The sequence below is a fragment of the Portunus trituberculatus genome, chromosome 48 (assembly GCF_017591435.1).
Source record: "Portunus trituberculatus isolate SZX2019 chromosome 48, ASM1759143v1, whole genome shotgun sequence".
NCBI lineage: Eukaryota > Metazoa > Arthropoda > Malacostraca > Decapoda > Portunidae > Portunus > Portunus trituberculatus.
In genome coordinates this window covers 12,724,940-12,746,685 of record NC_059302.1, presented here as the reverse complement: position 1 = coordinate 12,746,685, position 21,746 = coordinate 12,724,940, and the positions used below count along the sequence as shown (strand labels likewise).

The following is a 21,746-nucleotide window of genomic DNA, read 5'->3' as shown; positions in this document are numbered from 1 at the left end:
CTATAAAGGTCAGCCATCTATATGTATGGCAGGAACATACAGGAAATTAATGAAATCATCAAAGAAGAAAGAAAGGCTTTAGGACTGGATGGAATGTCAGAATGGGTGTTAGAAGAATGCAGTTACCAGCTTAGAGATAAATTACATATCATCATATATGCCTCTTATCAATAAAGGAATAGTTCAGCAGGATTGGAAAAGAGTGTACATTGTACTCATATTTGAGACTCAAACCCACTAAATTACAGACCAGTGTCACTGACAAGTGCAATAGCAAAATTGTGTGAAAGGATAATAAAAAAAACAATGCACTAAATTCTTGGAAGACAGTGAAATCCTTGCAAATCATCAGTTTGATTTCAAGAAAGGCAGATCTTGTATTACCAATTTGTGTGTTAGCATTCAATGGTGACTGATATAATACAGGAGATAGTTAGTTGAGCAGACTTCATTTACTAAATTTAAGAAAAACTTTTGCTTAGGTATCACATAAAAAGACATGAAAACTAGAGAGGGTAGGAGTAGTCTTATGATCTATTATTTAGCAAATATTTGAAATTTCTGAGTACCTCCAACTTGCACAGTTCTGCACAGATCATCAAGTGTGAACCTGTGTATAGAATTAGCATGCCACTTTAGAGAATGTTGATAATTCAATCACTTATCAATATTTTCCCAATGACAGTAAACTAGAGAAGGAGGAGGAAGAGCGCCAAGTAAGGATGATGGAAGAAGCACGAATTAATGGTCTGAAGAAGGAGGAAGACAGAGAGATGAGGCGGCGCGAGGTAAACTTTTTGGCAGCACAGGCATTGAACAAGCAAATTGAAGAGCAGCAGGTCCTCCGGGAGCACAAGTTCATTGAAAAGAGAAAAGTAAGAGAGGAGAGAGAGAGAGAGAGAGAGAGAGAGAGAGAGAGAGAGAGAGAGATTAAAATATAGATATTAATCACACAAATTCACTGGTTCAATAGATGTATGACACTCACTTCTAGAAATTCATAAATTGTATTTCCACAGTTGTGTTTTTCATTATGTGTTGTGGTTTTGGATCTTTTAACTCCCTTCTTGTGGTGGGTTGATTTGAGGCACTTTCACATCAGTCAGCTAGTTTGAATTTACACAGACAATATATATATATATATATATATATATATATATATATATATATATATATATATATATATATATATATATATATATATATATATCACAGACAATATATATATATATATATATATATATATATATATATATATATATATATATATATATATATATATATATATATATATATATATATATATATATATATATATATATATATATATATATATATATATATATATATATATATATATATATATATATATATATATATATATATATATATATATATATATATATATATATATATATATATATATATATATATATATATATATATATATATATATATATATATATATATATATATATATATATATATATATATATATATATATATATATATATATATATATATATATATATATATATATATATATATATATATATATATATATATATATATATATATATATATATATATATATATATATATATATATATATATATATATATATATATATATATATATATATATATATATATATATATATATATATATATATATATATATATATATATATATATATATATATATATATATATATATATATATATATATATATATATATATATATATATATATATATATATATATATATATATATATATATATATATATATATATATATATATATATATATATATATATATATATATATATATATATATATATATATATATATATATATATATATATATATATATATATATATATATATATATATATATATATATATATATATATATATATATATATATATATATATATATATATATATATATATATATATATATATATATATATATATATATATATATATATATATATATATATATATATATATATATATATATATATATATATATATATATATATATATATATATATATATATATATATATATATATATATATATATATATATATATATATATATATATATATATATATATATATATATATATATATATATATATATATATATATATATATATATATATATATATATATATATATATATATATATATATATATATATATATATATATATATATATATATATATATATATATATATATATATATATATATATATATATATATATATATATATATATATATATATATATATATATATATATATATATATATATATATATATATATATATATATATATATATATATATATATATATATATATATATATATATATATATATATATATATATATATATATATATATATATATATATATATATATATATATATATATATATATATATATATATATATATATATATATATATATATATATATATATATATATATATATATATATATATATATATATATATATATATATATATATATATATATATATATATATATATATATATATATATATATATATATATATATATATATATATATATATATATATATATATATATATATATATATATATATATATATATATGTGTGTGTGTGTGTGTGTGTGTGTGTGTGTGTTTATTTATTTATTTATTTTTATTTATTTTTTTTTTTTATGTAAGAGAAAGAAACAGCCAAGAGCAACAAAAACTGGTGTTGGTAAAAAAAAAAGGCCCAGTGAGGTGCTAGTGCAATAGGTAATTAAAAAGGGGACTCCCATGATGATAATAGCTGTCATCAACATTTTTTTAGTTATTTTTCTATTTCTTTATATTTTGTGTAAAGAATGTATGAGTATGTAGGTGCATGTAGTGTTGTGTGAAGGTAGAGAGTTGTCTTTAGAGGGCAGGCTGTGACTGCCCCCTTGTGTTGTGAAACACAAAGGGAAATGTTCAGTGAGGTTACAGCTGGCTTTAATGATAAGTTCACAGCACCCCTGGAACCTGGGCCCATATTTATAAAACTTTCGTTTGTGAGACATAAGTCATGACATAAGCGATCATAGCTGTGATGCGACATAGGTGGCAAAGTTATTGTAACAGTAAGGAAACAAACTTTGCTTTTTGTCTTTACTTAGCACGTAAGAGCAACAGTACACCGTCCACAACACAATCACAGGCGAGAACTGGCAGCGGGCAGGGTACAGGTAGTAGCTGTGGTGGTGGTGAGGTGCGTGTCGTCATCTGGTGTGCAGATGGTCTGCCCGCTCTCCCTCGTTCCAGTCACTCATCGCCTCGGCCACCACCCTTGTTGCTGACGTCACTCCAGCCTACGTGGCATTCCTTAACATCGCCATCAACAACCCACCAACATCAACAATCAATTGTCCCAACAGTTATTACCTTAAGTCTTTAACCTTATCTAAACTTTACAACCAACAATAATACACTAATAACACACTCCCCCCTGAATACTATTCACACACAGTGCACACACTGTGCCTTCTAATCCTCGATGACCATCTTGGAAGCTCTCGGTCCAGCTCATCTCCAGCAGCAGCATCTTCATTTCCTTTCTCCTCATCAATCTGGCCAGGAAGCTGAATGAGAAGCTCATCGTCCTCGCTGTCCATCGTTACATCATCCTCCTGAGGGGTCTGGGAAGTACAATGATGTAGATCCCTAACGTGGCGGGGGACTCCATCAACTTCAACAGCCTGGTGAAATAAGATTTTATTAACTCTACCTCTTGTATGCTGTTCATCACAATGGGCATTAGGCGGTCTTACCCACACTTCATCGCCAGGCTGGTAGAGGCCGTCTACTTCCAACTTGTTTTCACAATGATCCACTCCTCAGACTCTCACAGGATACTGGTACACCATGTTAGCAGGGGCAGATGAAGATTTCTGGTCATTATTAGGCCTTAAGTTGTACAGGTACACAGCCTCCACTACAGAGCAACCTTTCCTCGCAGCAATAACCTTTATAGTTTGATGGCATCTTTCAACGATGCCATTTCCTGATGGAAAATATGCACATCTGAAACGGAGATGCACATCCCATTTCTTGGCTAAGTCTACGAACAGCTTACTGCAAAAAGCTGTGTCGTTGTCTGTCAGCAATTCTTCCGGTGCTCTGCGCTCGCAGAACACCGCCTCCAATTGCTTGATGATGCTGTCAATGGTCAGAAGCCTCAGTTGACGCTAAACTGAAAATCGTGATGGCCCACAATCAATAAGAGTTAGGTATCGCTGACTACCATAGTGAGTGACATCTATCCCAACTCTCTGCCAGACTCGCTCCACCTCGAGGCTCCCCTTCCGCCACTTCACTGGAGCTGGGTCAATAAACTGGCATACTCTGCAATTTGCAACTATAGCTTACACCTGCCATCTGGGGACTGCAGGGTCGACTCGCCTTATGAAATAAAGTATGTGTTTTATACCTGGATGAGCCATTAGCATGATGTATTTCTTCAATTTTGTCGTGTGGTATAGCAACGACAGCTGCACACACTGGTTGGGTGGCTGTAGGATAGGCATCGGAAACTTTCAGCCAACGCTGAGGCACTCATGTCAAGCTGTCAGCCTTGTTGTTGACGGAAGAAATGAGAGTCACAGACAGCTGGAGGCCACACTCCTCAACCAACGACAGTATTATGCCCACTCTCCTTCGAATGAGCATCTTGCTAGCAGCTTGGTTTTGAGCCTGCTTCTACCTGAGAGGCCATCAGAGATCCATCGATGCACTGTAGAAGAGTCCGTCATCAATTCCACTGTTCTAATTTTCCAGGCCAGTGCGAGATTCAATCCTTTTATAACAGCATCCAACTCTGCCATGTTGATGTGGCTGGGGTCATCTTTACGTAGCCAGCTGGCGTCTTCAACAATGCTGCTGTCTATTTGTACAGCAGCACCAAGTGCCAGAGAACTGGCGTCCACCCAGACTTTGGCCTTGTCACCTCTAGCACTCCAAAATCCTCTCACAGGATCATTCTTCTTAACTTCAAGTACGACCTCATCTAGACACCATAGTTCTTCGTCGGCAATGACTTCATCCCATCTCTCTGAGAAGAAATTGGCCCCCCTCTTGATGAAGGCCGTTGCCACTCGCAGCCAACCACATGCAGGGTAGTGGCCCAACAGCTTGCCGCAGAATGAGAACACCACCCGCTTCGTTAACTCACTTGGTACATTGTCCACCTCGCCGTCTCTCTTCCACACCAGGCCCCTCTGCTCCCCCCAGACTCTCAAGCCCAGCACACGTGCTCCGTCAGCAAGTCATTCGCATGGCTTGCTTGATAGTCCAAATTTCTCAAGATGTTCTTTTACCTGCCCGGCCTTAACGTCTTCATTAACCCCTTCCTCAGCAGAAACGAGTATACTCGTTTTCACTAAATGTTCCGTTTTCAGTCGTCGACAAGTATACTCGTCTAAAATTTTACCTTCAAAAACCAGCTACAGACGTATATATTCATTTTCACTAAATGTTCCGTTTTCAGTCGTCGACGAGTATACTCGTCTAAAATTTTACCTTCAAAAACTAGCCACAGATGTGTATACTTGTCGATTCTGGGCCTTTCTAAGCCATTCTACATGTGAAGCAAGTATTCTTGTCAAATTGTAAGCCTGGCAGAGGTGACAGGGAGGAGCAGTGGGATTTCAAGGACGCTCTTACTAGACTTGCTCCGGCAACCACTGTCGTCACATGGGTGTTGTTTTCATCCACATTACCACTCATTTTTTGTACCCTTTTCAAATAATTTACACCCCAAATGTCTAGTTCTGAGGAAGATAGCAAATTTGAACCTTCCCTCAGAAGCTTGAATACTTCTGATGACACTGCCAATTCATCAGACAGTGAATATTTCTCGACAAGTGAGGAGGAGGAGGAGGAGGGAGGTGAGGGGAGAGCTTGGAGTTTATAGGAAGACGAGTTAACTCGTATATGTCTACAAAGGTATTTTCAAAATAAAAAGTTAACCACAAAAATGGGGAAAAACAGTATAATTACAAGCTGTTTTCATAATCAGTATGAAAAATACTATATAGAACAAAAATTTAAAAATTTGTCTGAAAAAATGTTTTTGACAAAAAAATTGTTGGGGAAGGGGTTAACAAGGATGTCATCGATGTAAGCTGACGTTCCTTTTTTGACGACTGGGTCTTGTGAGAGAACGCTGTTGAGCACTGCTTTCATAATCAAGGGGGCAATGTTTAGGCCAAATCTAATCGTGTTTAGCAATACTTCCGGCCTCTAAAGTTCACAGTCTGATATGGCCACAAAGAGTCATGAATTCTGATCTGGAGATAAGCCTTAGCAAGGTCAATTACACAAACATTCACACTTTTTTTTTTTTTTTTTTTTTTACGTAGGGAAGAGGGCCAGCCAAGGGCAAAAAAAAGATAGTTAGAAAAAAGCCCACTTGAGCGCTGGCTCTCCAAAGAGTACAAAAAGTGCCAAAACCATCAGCCAGAATTAGGGGAGCAAATGCCTCGATACCTCCCTCTTAAAAGAAGACAAGTTGTAGGAATTTGGAAATACAGATGCAGGGAGGGAGTTCCAGAGTTTACCAGTGAAAGGGATGAATGATTGAGCGTACTGGTTTACTCTTGCATTAGAGAGTTGGACAGAATAGGGATGAGAGGAAGAAGAAAGCCTTGTGCAGCGTGGCCGCAGGAGGAGGGAGGCATGCAGTTAGCAAGATCAGTAGAACAGTTACCATGAAAATAGCGATAAAATATAGAAAGGGATGCAACATTTCGGCGGTGAGAAAGAGACTGAAGACAGTTAGTCAGAGGAGGGAGTTGATGAGACGAAGAGCTTTCGATTCCACCCTATCAAGCAAAGCTGTGTGACTGGAACCCCCAAACATGCGAAGAGTACTCCATACAGGGACGGATAAGGCCCTTATACAGAGTAAGCAGTTGGAGGGCGAGAAAAACTGGCGGAGACGCCTCAGAACACCTAACTTCATAGAAGCTGTTTTAGCAAGAGATGAGATGTGAAGTTTCCAGTTAAGATTATGAGCAAAGGACAGACCGAGGATATTCATTGTGGAAGAGGAGACAGTTGAGTGTCATTGAAGAAGAGGGATAGTTGTCTGGAAGGTTGTGTCGAGTTGATAGATGGAGGAATTGAGTTTTGAGGCATTGAAAACTACTAGATTTTCTCTGCCCCAATCGGAAATTTTAGAAAGATCGGAAGTCAGGCGTTCCGTGGCGTCCCGCGTGATCTGTTAATTTCCTGAAGGGTTGGACGTCTCTGAAAGAACGTGGAAAGATGTAGGGTGGTATCATCAGCGTAGGAGTGGATAGGGCAAGAAGTTTGGTTAAGAAGGTCATTAATGAATAATAGAAAGAGAGTGGGTGACAGGACAGAACCCTGAGGAACACCACTATTAATAGGTTTAGGAGAAGAACAGTAGCCGTCTACCACAGCAGCAATAGAGCGGTCGGAAAGGAAACTTGAGATAAAGTTGCAGAGAGAAGGATAGAAGCCGTAAGAGGGCAGTTTTGAAATCAAAGCTTTATGCCAGACTCTATCAAAAGCTTTTGATATGTCTAACGCAACAGCAAAAGTTTCACCGAAATCTCTAAAGAGGATGACCAAGACTCAGTAAGGAAAGCCAGAAGATCACCAGTAGAGCGACCTTGACGGAAGCCATACTGGCGATCAGACAGAAGATTGTGAAGTGACAGATGTTTGAGAATCTTCCTATTCAGGATAGATTCAAAAACTTTAGACAAGCAAGAGATTAAAGCTATAGGACGGTAGTTTGAGGGGTTAGAACGGTCACCCTTTTTAGGAACAGGCTGAATGTAGGCGAACTTCCAGCAGGAAGGAAAGGTAGAAGTCGATAGACAAAGTTGGAAGAGTTTGGCCAGGCAAGGTGCAAGCACAGAAGCACAGTTTTTGAGAACAATAGGAGGGACCCCATCAGGTCCATAAGCCTTCCGAGGGTTTAGGCCAGCAAGGGCATGGAAAACATCATTACGAAGAATTTTGATTGTAGACATGAAATAGTCAGAGGGAGGAGGAGAGGAGGGACAAGCCCAGAATCGTCCAAGGTGGAGTTGTGAGCAAAGGTTTGAGAAAAGAGTTCAGCTTTAGAGACAGAAGAGATGGCAGTGGTGCCATCAGGATGAAATAAAGGAGGAAAGATGAAGAAGTGAAGTTATTTGAGATGTTTTTGGCTAGATGCCAGAAGTCACGAGGAGAGTTTGAGTTTGAAAGATTTTGACATTTCCTATTTATGAAAGAGTGTTTGGCAAGTTGAAGAACAGACTTGGCATGATTCCGGGCAGAGATATAAAGTGCATGAGATTCAGGAGATGGAAGGCTCAAGTACCTTTTGTGGGCAACCTCTCTATCATGTATAGCACGAAAACAGGCTGAGTTAAACCAAGGTTTAGAAGGTTTAGGTTGAGAAAAAGAATGAGGAATGTACGCCTCCATGCCAGATACTAACACCTCTGTTATGCGTTCAGCACAAACAGATGGGTCTCTGACACGGAAGCAGTAATCATTCCAGGGAAAATCAGCATAATACCTCCTCAGGTCCCCCCAACCTTGCCTCCGCCACTCCCGTAATCTCTCTGAGCACATGTCAGACTCTGCTGTGAATGCGTCGATATGTGTGTTGAGCTCTCGAAAGTCATTACGGGCCGTACTTTCTTCTTATTGCGTTGTACAACAGCCATAAAAGGAATTAGATGTTTAGCTGGTCTGTACTTATGTTCATCGCACAGAAGTAACCAGCCATCATTTATCCAGTTTTGGAGCTCTTCTTCATACAGGTCTCGTGCTTCTGGCAGCACAGAGTAGGCTTCCACCACATTTCTCAGGATACCAGGCTCCTTACCTTCTGACTACTTCCAAGCTGCCATCCAACAATTAGATGCAGGGTCATAAGTGGCACTAAAATCAGGTTCATCCACTCCTATTATGGTGGTGGCAGTCGCACAGATCTCTAACTTTTCTACACCAAATCGAACACCATTCTGAGCATCTACCACAATTCCCCCAAGGGCCCTTATAGCATTCATGCCAAGAATTATCATAAAACCAAGGTGCTTCGTAGTTGTCACACATGCACAAATGTCAGTAGAAGCCCCACTGCTAAGCTGAAGGCGTACGACACCAGTTCCCTCGCACTGCCACTTCTCCCCACTCACCGTGACAATGTCGACGGCACCTTTCGTCCATGCCTTGCAGCACGAAACATGGGCGACACTCCACGAGTACCAAGTGTCTACTAACACACGGTGACGTACCCCCTCCACACTCACAATCACGCATGGTAACGCCTCACCCATTGACTGACATGAGAGGAAGCTGGCGCTGACGCCCCCTCTCCTTGTCCATTTCCCGAACACTCTGACGCAATGTGGCCTAAACCACCACACTGTGGTAACACCTTATCTGTCGCTGTGTGCAGCCATGACCTGGTTGGCGAGCTAAGCAGTCCCTGATGAGATGATTAAGGCCACCACACACGTAGCATTGTTGACTTGTAGCAGCCACACGAGTTGCGGTGCCGTAGCTGTCGTCTCTGATGACCGCTCTTGCTTATGACAAAATCTGGTTCAAATCAAGAGCCTCCATGCGTGAACCAGCCCTGAGTAGTTAGCGGACGTCCTTTGGCAGTCCCGCCACGAAGGCACAGGCAAGGGCTTTGTCACTCAGTCCACTAAACAGAGATGCCAGTCACCGAAGTTTAGCCAAATACACGTCTGGCGACTCTTCACTACGCAACTTTCTGCTCACGAACTGTTCATAGGCCACGTAAGGATTCACAGCAAAGGCAGCCAGCAGCACCTCCTTCACCTTTTCAGTCTTCTTCTGGTCAGACTCAGCCAGCTGCAAGTACACCACAAACGCACCTCCTGTTAGGCATAGTGGGATCACACTTGCTACATCATCGAGGCCTCGAAGCTTGCAGACTAATTCCAACTTCTCTAGCCACTCCACCACACCCTGCACACCACTGCCATTGTATTCCGGGATCAGTTTCAAGTCAAACTTGTCTCCCATACTGCCTAGATAGCTTGTAACAGTAAGGAAACAAACTTTGCTTTTTGTCTTTACTTAGCACGTAAGAGCAACAATACACTGTCCACAACACAATCTCAGGCGAGAACTGGCAGAGAGCAGGGTACAGGTAGTTGCTGACATCACTCCAGCCTACGTGGCATTCCTTAACATCGCCACCAATAACCCACCAACATCAACAATCAATTGTCCCAACAGTTATTTATTACCTTAACAGTCTTTAACCTTGTTTAAACTTTACAACCAACAATAATACACTAACAACACAGTTATGGCTCAGTAACCCCTCATCATTAGCTCGACTTAGCGCAGGGATGCCAACCGCAACATAGTGGTGAAACTTATGGACAAACTAATCCAGTTATGATGATTTGAACAAATAAACATGTCTGAGGCATTTTCGTATTAATAAGATTAACAATATATGAAATTTAGGTATATTTGAAGGCGAACATAATTGATAATAGTGTCTCTGTCCACTGACTCCACTTCACCCGATGTAAACAAACAGCACATGACCCACGCACGTGTAGTCGCATATACTGCTACTTCGTTTTGTTGTTGGTTGTTACTGACATGATGGATGTACCACACCCACCACAGATGAGGAAACAAAGCAGCAACTGTTGTGTCAGCAAGCAATTTGTATTGATAACTTCAACCTAGCAACCTTAAGTGACCCAACTTATCCTAAACTAACAATGTCAGTTAAGATACATTGATTTGAAGAATAATTTCCAATGACCTAACTTATAACTAAACTAACAATGTCACTTAAGATACATTGATTTGAAGAATAATTTCCAATGACCTAACTTATCCTAAACTAACAATGTCACTTAAGATACATTGATTTGAAGAATAATTTCCAGTGTTGATATTCAAATATGGAAGGTGTGTCTAGGGATAGAAATATTCACAATGATAAGATGTAACAATCTGTAATGGCACTTGTAATGTGCACTTGTAAAACTGGTTTTTCTTGCACAAGTCTATTTAAGGTACATAAGTAAAAGATATATTTAGGCAAGCACAATAAGGCAGCAGTGTTAATTAATAAACTAAGCCTGCAAGGCATTATTTTTTTTCCCCCCATTTTTGGATAGGAAAGCCTACATTGCTATGCTTTATGAAAGCTAGGAGTGAAGCATTCAGTATTAGTGGTCACTTTAATAATGGGTCTATTTGATGTAGGAGGTGGTCCACCTCCCAAGCCCCTTGATGACATAGACAAGAATTTGAGTGAGTAAATCATTCCATACACATATGGATCATCTTGGTTTTGAAAGTATTAACCATTCCACCCTTGTGGAATATCCTCCCACATCCTAGGTGACATTAAGAGAACACACATTAACATGTTTATGTATATAGATGAAAATTATACATTATACTATTCATGATACACAAACCAAGCATACTCACTCGTCATAATGAAATGATGTACGATGAAGGAAATAGAAAATTTACTTTTCTGATGCCTGATAAGCCAACCATCATCAACAACCACCTCAAAATGGCATGTTGGGCCATGAATAATCACCATCATTTAAAGATTAAATAAACAATCTTCTGTGTGTCTGAAATAGATTGATCTATTTCTTTTGCCATTCATGCAGCCTCCTGGAATGAATTGTGAAAGAATAGCAGGTTTCCATTGCATTTTAATTTTTGTATGGTGTGACTAGCTCATTTTGTCATTTTATCTGCATTCTGATCACAATACAGTAAAGTCCTGGGTTACGTCGGTCTCGAGTTACATCAAACTCGTAGTTACGTCAGTCCACTATAAGGCAATTTAAGATTAAAAAAATTAGAAATTTATAAATCGTAAAGTGCGGGATTTATTGTTATTGTTGGTGGTTGCCCGCCACACCGGCCGCCTCACGCTTGAATACAATAACACTCTGTCTCAGTTCCACCACACCATCGCCCCTGGCAAGAGTGTTATCCTACTTCTGCGTTTACTGACTCAAGTTCTTAGTATCTTGCTCAATGGCACCAAAGAGAAAACTTCTTAGTGACAGCAGTGATGCTAAGAAAAGGAAAACCATTATGGTACAAGAAAAAGAGGACATAATTAAAAGACATGAGAAGGGAGGCAGCAGCTGTGTGTGAGGGAGGGAAGAAGAAAATGGGAAGCCCATTACCATGACAACGGGGAGGTTGATGACCTTGAGGGCTCGCACACCCATCACAACAATAACAACTCCGGAGCCTTCGCCTGGGCCACACGACACTCGCAGCTGACTTGCACCGTCTGCGCCTGTCTGCTGATCCCTATTGCTCTTTCCTATTGCATTTCCTGGCCCGCTGCCCACGCTTCTACCCCCACCGCACTGCACTACGCTCCCAGCTGTCCGCCCTGTGGGCGTCACAACATTCGACCTCCCCACCCTCCTGGCGGCCTCAGGCGTCCACCCCTCTAGGCAACCTGCAGTCCTTCGCATTCATGGCCCTAATCAACAACAAAAACAAGCTTATGTTTCATATTCCTACATACTTGTAAATAATGTAACAATATAACCTTTAACTTACCTGAATGACCATAAACAATGATTGGTTGAAAACTCGATAATATGCTTTGAAATGTACAGAAACTCGAGTTACGTACAAAATCGACTTACATCATGTTTCAGGACCGTAACTCTGACGTAAACCTAGACCTTACTGTACTGTGTTCAAGAGGTCTTTTCTCTTTGTTTTCCTTTTTAGTAATGATGTAATTGAATTAAGAGTGTTTTTCCATGTTGCAGAATATACCAAGGATTTTAGAGCAAATCTGCAATTATACTCACTATAATTTCAAAAACTATTTGTTTTTAAAAATTTTGGAAAAACCCTCCGAGTTTTGCATTTACAGCTGAGTCTTATGATACCAATTACAATTACTTATCTTATATAGGAAATGAGCTAAAGACACGCAGTACAAAAATATGTCACTGGAACATGTGACGTGTAGCCTTTCCCTGAGAGTCAGTGAGGAAAGGTGCAATTAGTTAGTATTGTCCATTCTTACCAGGCCAGAAGCTAAGAACCCATCTTAGTGAATAGGTTATAGACCATTCTAAATATCAATACATTGTTTTAGGAAGCTGAATTTATTATCCTCTATACACCTTGTCATCTTTATTTGTGTTTTGTCTTATTCTTCCTTTATTAATCATCAGGACATTATGTTGTCATGTGTTTGAGTCCCCTTTTAAATCCAAGTCTTTATTTAACTTCTTAAATTTCTCTACAATATTAATTATCTGAAAAATTTATGCTTGTAAGTGTAGAATGTCTTGACCATTACCTGGTGAAGGGAAAGTGAGATTAGGATATGACAGGAAAATGTTGAGTGAGTTAAGTGAATGAAAGTACTGTATTATCAGTACAAGCTGTAATGTATTTAAAGAGCAAGGACATGGTTGTGTGTCATGCAAGTGCTATGATGGGATGTGCAGGAGCATGACTGTAGCTGTAAAGAAATAAGTACAGGCAGACCCCACTTAGCAAACAGGTTACGTTCCTAAAAAAACGTTCGTTGCGTGAATTTTCATTAAGCGAATCAATTATAACAAGTTTGACCCCTGACTTGAGCTTCCATTGAGAGTAAGCAAAGCAAGAGTGCATCATAGTACAGTAAAAGGTTTAATGAAAGTAAAAATTATGAAGTTAAACATTTAGGCAGTTTAATTTAAGACTAAGTCATTATAATGTACATTGATGTATGTATGTAAGTAACTTTATAATGTTGATGATCTTAAATTTAGGAAGGGAGGGAGAGTGGAGCGGGAAAGACGCTAGCCGGCAACCTGTGAAATGTAAACAAAAGGCGCATCATTGTACCGCATACAAAATTTATGTATCACATTTCCACAAGGCTTTCCATTTTATCCATTGCAGAGTCATGAATGTGGGTGGTTCTTTTAGCCTGTAAGGAAGATACGGTCTCATCAGTCTTCTTAATAGAGTCTGCTGACTTCAAAATAGTAGAGACAGTAGATGGAGTCAAGCCATGGTAGCGAGCAATGCTATTCGTTTTCTCGCCTCTTGTGTCTGTCAATAATATCCAGCTTCACTTTGTGAGTAAGAGACTTCCTGGTTTTAGCAACGCTAGGCAACATTGCAGGGCTGGTTGCAGGGCGTTTTGGTGCCATGTTGAGTGAGGGAAGACAAGTTGCTGCTGACACTGTTATTGTTTTGAACTAAAAGCGGGGAAGGGTAGGGGAGTGAGTGGTACGCATTTTGTCCACTAGAGGCGCTGGTGTATTCAAAAGCCTGTCAGCTTGCGTGATACAGCAGTGCTTTCAAACTTGGAAAAAAAATTACCTGGATAAAATTTCGTTAAAGCGAGTTTGGTGTTCATTATACGAGCAGATGGTAGTAAAACAAAACTTTCGTTTTAGCAAAATTTTGTTGTGTGAACGTTCATTAAGGGGGGGTTGCCTGTATATGAATGGTTGTTGCAAAGAGGATGGTATCATACAAAACATTTATAAATAAGTGAAGTCAGGCTTAAAGAGATGTATACACATTATACAAGAGTGAATGCAATTGAGAGATAGGAGAAGAAACTGACAAAATTTCTTTCAAAAAGTAGTGTCCTGGAAGCTGGTGAATATGCAAAATAAAGTAAGAGAAATAAGAGAGTTATCTTATACAAGTTAACTAGGGCTTACAGTCTCTTGATATTTATGCTATGATACATTTGATCTAATTAGAACCATAAAGTATGAACATATATGTACATGTTTATTTTTATATATTTTTTTTGTTATAGGAGGCAGAAAGGTTGACAAGAGAAGCAGAGAAATTTAAAATGGAAAAGGATCTGGAAGAAAGAAAGGAAAAACAAAAGAAAAAGGAAGAAGGAGAAGAGGTAAGGAAGATGCGACTGCAAGCTGAAATTCGAAAGGAGGAAATGCTGAAAAATAGCAAGCTGCAGGATGTCAGAGTGAGTTACTATGTACTTTTATGTTCTCTTTAGTGTAAATCACACCTGAAAAACAAACTAAAGTTCTGTTTTGCTTTAAAATGCACTAGTACATTAGTATTTTATATATATATATATATATATATATATATATATATATATATATATATATATATATATATATATATATATATATATATATATATATACAGTGCATGACAATGTAAGTGTCTGAAATGTATTCACAAACAAAATCTGCCCTCTGTAGTGTTTATGTGTGATGTTATTGTGTGACATGTGGTTTGTGTCACATCACTTGTGTCACCAACAATAGAATTTGAAAACTACCAAGGTTTATAACACAAGAAATGATAGTATATCCCTGCAGTGCCCCCCCATTTCCATGCTTCTCTGTATCTCAAAAAGTTGTTGGTCATTATGTTTTGTTTTCCATCATACCACATGAGTTAAAAAAAATGTGATTACATAACACCCACTAATTTTATATGTTAGTGTGTGAGGAATACTTTCATTGTTACTGGGAGGATTTATACATAGAGTATGTATTACTTCTACATATAGTTTATACTTATAGTACATACTGGCATTGCTAAAGGCAGCAGATCGAGTCTCGCTTGAGCTCATGAGTTTAAGCTGTTTACTAGGAGGCTACTGCTGTGGTTGGAGCACCACATTTGGGAGTTGGGTTCACCATGCTGACATTCTGGAAAGCATCAGATGTGATGAATACTAGAACTAAATTTAATTCTTCCAATATCCAGCATGGCTGGACAGGTGATTGATGGACATTTGGCTGACAGACATTTCACTGACAGTCTTTCGGCAGAACAGACACTTCACCAAATGGATATCTTACTGAATGGATGTTTCACCAAATGTTAGATATCTAGCTGAATGAACATATGGTCTTTTGAATTTTCTTTGTTGTTTTTGTTTATCCTTTGTAATTTATTACAGTCAACCCTAGGCTATCGCGACTTCGGCTATCGCGTTTTATTGCTATCGCGCACCCATGAAAAGCTGCTAAAATTTCATTATCGCGACCTCAGATGCCTGCTATCGCGCGCCCAGCCATGACGTCATGGAATATCTGAGCGCTCATTGGCCAAAACCGCCTTCCCGCCAAGATCAATTCGGCTATCGCGTTTTCGGCTATGGCGCGGCTATTTCGGCCCCAATTGGGCGCGATAGCCGAGGGTTAAGTGTACTTACAAAAAAGACTGAATTATCATTGGTAATGAAGTAGACATCACAAAATAAACTGCAAAGAACATTAAAAAGTAAGTTAATGTAAAACATGCTGAAACAAAATGCTAACAATCATTGACTTACCTCTATAGAGACTGTATCAGTATCTAGGCAAGTTGTCAGTTGTCTAGTGGGTCATTTACTTTTCCATCAGATGTCCATTCAGTCAGATATCTGTTTTGGCCTGATGTCTGTTGGTGAAATGTTTGTTAGCCAAATATCCTTTGGCCATCCATCTAGGAACCATGCTCACACATATAAATAGCTTGTATTGTCAAAATCTAAATGTAACCATGTTTGATTATTACATTAGACACATGTCCTCACATTTAATGTAAGACAATGGTGTAGCACTGCAGCAGCATGGCCTAGAACTGTGAGCTTTTGCATTGCAATGCTACTGTATAGTATGACACTGGGCTTTCACTCCCTCTCTCTCACAGACAAGTTTGTATAGCTATAGTCCTATCAGACTAATTTGGTACTTGGGACATTGGCTTCACTTGTTATAAATTATTGTCACCTTCACATTTGACATGCATGTGGCAATCTCTCCTCACTCATACTTCCTTTTTTCTTGATTAATCTAAAGTTATAATATTTTATACATGATGGCACAGCTTATTGAATAGTTTTTTTTTTTTATTTGGAGATGGAAGCCTCTGGCTAGTACAGTGGTAACATGTTGGCTTGCCATTGCTAAGGTTGGCAGATTGAGTTTTGCTCAGGCTCATTACCACAGGAGGAGAGGCAGGCCTACCAAACTCGTGATGATGGTTCTCTGGTAGTGATATCATTGGAAAGGTTACAAAAATATTTTCAAACAGTTTTATTGTTATAAGATAAGAGATAGCATGGAAAAGTATAGAAAACAAAATATTGGTTCATTAAATATATTAGCTCTGACATGGTGGTTCAGTAAAGTTGTGGTGTAGATAGCTGTAGTGGTAGTAAGCAAGCTGATGGACAGAGTTGTGATAGGGAGGAGGATGTCTAGATAAAGCAATGAACACAGTACAATCATAAACACTAAGAGATTTACCTATCAGGGTCATCTATTTTTATTTTTACAGTAGGCTAGTTTCCACATAACCTAACATAAGTAAAAGTTTCTTCTACTGTATTGTCAAGACACAAGCTCTTGTTTGTAATAAGATAAAGAGTATGGACTCACCCTGAGTTGCCGAAACATCATTTCAAGACATATGGGAGCAAAATGTAGGCTCCCAGGTTTGAAAATAATCTTTACACCATATGATGCAAGTTGCAACTACACCCTGTTCATAATGTATGTCACAGTTTATTGGTTAATTGATGCCTGCTAGTTATGGTAAAAACAATAGCTTCTATCCAATCCATTCATGTGTTGCAGATGATGGTAGAGATCAAGAAAAAGGAGAAGAAAGAGCAAGAAAGGATGCAGCAAGAATTAGCTGTCAAAAAAGTAAAAGATGATCTCCAGATAATGTGGCTCAGGGACCAGGAACGCCAGCTGGAGGAACAGAAACAGAGAGAGGAAATCAAGAAAATCCGAGAACAGGAAAAGGTGATTTGTCTTGCATGAGTTGGAAAAATTAGTATATTGATAGAGGTATATCTTGACAATGCTAATTTTTCTCTTTTTTAAAATGTATATATTATTTTGTTTAATGTAGTTGACAATAAGTAGTCTACATGTATGTACATCATGCAAGGACTGCCCTTACTCTGTAGAGTTTAGGTTTAATAGAATTAAAGCCACAAAGATTTACACTGTAGAAAGAGGAATTATAGGAATTTTTTTTTTTTATCTGGACCTTTATGAAGATGTGATTTCAATGTATTGAGTTGTTCTCACAAATATTTTTTATTAATTAGAAAGATGCCATTTTTGCAATTTTACTTGGTATGCAATATCTTTTCAATAGTTTATTTAACATATAAGAAGACTTCTATGAAAATTAGTTTAAAAGTGATTCTTTTGTTGTGGCTAACAATTACTTCAGTATCATTTGTGTCAAATTATTCACCTGATTTCATACTTCTTACTTCTTCATATTTATCTTTCTCCCAACATTACATAACTAATTGACTTCAAAATAATGATATGATGGCTTTAACGAGTGCAGATTGAATTATACTCAGTGTCTAAGACAGTGTTTCTCAACCTTTGTTGGTTGGCAGCGCACTAAAGACATGTTTTTGATTTGGCGACGCACCATCTCTTTAGTTTCATAATTAATTAACCTTTTACTCCTTCACGGACGGTGTGTTAACCATAATATCTCAGTTACACAATATTATTGATAAAATAATAGGTACAAATAAACAGCAGGAAACAGTGTGTACTGTAAATAAACTATTATTACAAAAAATACATACCTTATCAATGAGACACCTGTGCCTGCCTGGATTTACATATCCTCTCTATGTTGGGAGGGACAGTTGAGACACTCTCATTTCCTCTTCAACAGAAAGCAAGTTTACTCAGGGACTTAATACCAAATACTTCAATTTTTAATACCAGATTCACTTTTTCAATACCAAACTAATGATAAAGCATGTTTTCGTAGTTTTATATTAGTACCTGTGAGTTGTATGACTTGCATGAGACGCTTAAATCTCGAAACAAGTGTGGCAACCGGAGGTTTTGAGAGAGGGAGGAACAGGGGAGGGACAGCCTGGAAGGATATGAAAAATAGTTGTCGTGGGTCGCTATCTGGTCGGCGTGGCCGTAACTAATGACTATTTATTCGAAGCCTTATAATGGTAATCCTGGCGTCTCGGGTCTGCTGGGTGACGTTGAAAACAGAATGATGCAGTACTGGCAAAAACTCACCCTGAACGTTCCGACTCAGATAAGAAAAACATTAATTAAACTTTTAATTACTACTTGCTTACTTTTATGGTAGCTCAGGAATGCTAGCTGACTGCACCTCTGATGGACGGGTACAGGACGTGTCCGAGTACTCCGCGGCGCACTTATGTGATTCCCGCGGCGCACTTGTGCGCCGCGACGCACAGGTTGAGAAACACTGGTCTAAGACAAAGAAAAATGAAAGATTAGGCCAGACATTTTCATGATATGCATATGGCTGTATAATTTTATTTAGATGGAGCGAGAATGGCGTCGGAAAGAACTACGGGAAGCAACAAGCAAGGCTCGCCGAGATGCAGAAGTCTCTCAAGAAAGGCGTCAGCAGGTTGAAGAGCGGAGGAAAGCTCGCATGGCAGCAGCACTAAAGAGAAAGGAAGAAATGCTGAGAGTCACAGACCACTGGATGATTACTGAGGAAAGAGAGAGACTCCAGGAGGAACATGCAAAGCAGGTTATTTCATGGGTTTTTTTATAATAAGAATGTAAGATAATACAGTAAATCCCTGAAATACTCTTGGGGCCTAAATAGCAAATCCCTGACATACATTTGGTACCTGTATTAATTAGCCATCAAATCTTGTAGAATCTCTGTTTCTCATTGAGAACTAACTGGCATTATGAGCAATACTCCTCAAATATTTCTACTCATTAGTATTTCTTTGTTGGTCTTGGATTACAGGCTAAAAATATCATCAACAAACTCCCATCTTTTCCTTTAAAACTGGCTTCTTTCTTTAATCAGTCATAAAGCTGTTTAATTGGCAGGATGAGTGTAATGTACTCCACATATTCAAAATACCTCTACACTGACAGCTCAACAAACTCCCACCTTTTCCTTTAAAACTGTCTTCTTTCTTTAATCAGTCATAAAGCTGTTTAATTGACAGGATGAGTGTAATGTACTTTACATATTCAAAATACCTCTACACTGACAGCACATAAATTTCTTCACCAAACAATGTCATTTTGTTCAATAAATTTCTGCTTGAGTTGCAGTCCAAGGTCAACTATGAATCAAGAATACGTGCTCAAATAGAAGACCAGGAGGCCAGAAGAGCCAAGGAGGCAGAAAAACTTCACCAAGAGAAAGAGGAGGAGGATTTGAAAATGAAAATGAAACAAGCTGCTCTCACCAAGCTGAAATTGAATACTATACAAGAACTTCGGTAAGTTTTGCTCATAGTTTTAATGATTTTATATAAAAAAACATTTATCCTCCTCATGTTAAGGAATATAAATACATTTCTTATCTATTTACATTTTTTATATTTCAAAAACTAATCTTCATAGAGAATAATAGTAGTTTTCACCCATAAGCATTTTCTAATTTATGATTATAGATGTCTTTTGTAAGACATGGTTAATGCAGCAGTTGTCTCATACCAGGTGGTTACTTGGTACTACATAGGCTGTGCAGGTATTGCATACTGTATAGATGTTCTGGCCTTCGTGGGTGTTGCTTTGAACAAGTTGCTAAATTCTGGGCAACATTATTTTCCTTGATTTTCATATATCAAGTCCTCTATCCTGACTGCCACAATGCTGCTTACATTTGCTATTTAGGTTTTTCTTGGTCTCATTTGTCAAGCAAAGAGAGCTACCCTTTGACTTTCAATCTTTATAAGAAACTAAATGAAGGTATTGTAAGGTGAGAGCAAGATTGTTCCCTATGTAGCCTTGGAGGTGATATTAGTGGAGAAGAAAGTAATGATAGTGGTTTTGAGTAAGAGTGCCTAGAATTTAACCAAGTATTTAGACCTCAAAGTGCAGTTGTCCTTTAATGACACTGTTGATCATTTTCAAGATACCTGTTATGCCACTAACAGTGAAGCCACTTAAAATCATTTCAGTCCAGTTAATATTGAGTTTCATGAAGATGCTTTACAGTGAGGCTTGTTGACACCATGCCACAGATATATCTTTCAACCGGGTTTTTTTCTCTCTCTTTTTCTTTCTAAGACTTATTTTATTTATTTATTTATTTTTTTTTCTCTCTTTCTAAGACTCTATTATCTTATAGTTGAAGATAATATAGGCATGGGGACCTGTATAATTTATGAATGGAAAACTCATGTGGTGAATTGGGAGGTGGTGGCATAGTGGACAAGGTGGTGAGCATGTGATTGAGCAGACGTCCACATATAGGTTCGAATCCTACCATGTACTGCCTTGATACTTTGCCATTTGTTGAGTGGTTTAAAGTTACCTACATGTCACCATAATACCCAGGTTTTAGATGTTTACACCAAAGATGGGCTTGGGTGGTGATATGGGCCCTAATATAGGTACCACCGTAAATGAAATTGCAAGCGCCACTAATGGGTGGAAGCTGAACAACACTTCAAGTATACCTACAAGTGCTATAGGCCATAGCATAAAGAAAACGGTAACTTTGTTGCAATATCAAAATGAGGACAACCATTTTAGTGACAAACAATATATGAGTTGCCAGAGAGATTAAATATAGTGTTAGTAATTAAAAGCCTCCTAATAAGTAAAAAAGAAAAAAAAGAAAGTAGATTGTGTTTAGAAGATTTAAGAATGATAATAGTATTCCTTGAATCTCAGCCTAGAAAACAGTGTATTAATATTAAATAAACAAA

The 21,746-nt window shown here is 37.4% G+C and overlaps 1 protein-coding gene across 1 annotated transcript in view; it reads left to right on the top strand.

Annotated features, from left to right (window-relative positions):
* LOC123498861 (cilia- and flagella-associated protein 45-like) overlaps window positions 1–21,746 on the top strand; it is a 65,592-nt gene that overhangs the window by 38,964 nt on the left and 4,882 nt on the right. Inside the window, 5 exon segments of the mRNA XM_045246341.1 lie at window positions 686–875; window positions 14,865–15,038; window positions 17,659–17,832; window positions 19,379–19,594; window positions 20,140–20,309. Coding sequence (XP_045102276.1) covers window positions 686–875; window positions 14,865–15,038; window positions 17,659–17,832; window positions 19,379–19,594; window positions 20,140–20,309 — 924 coding nt within the window.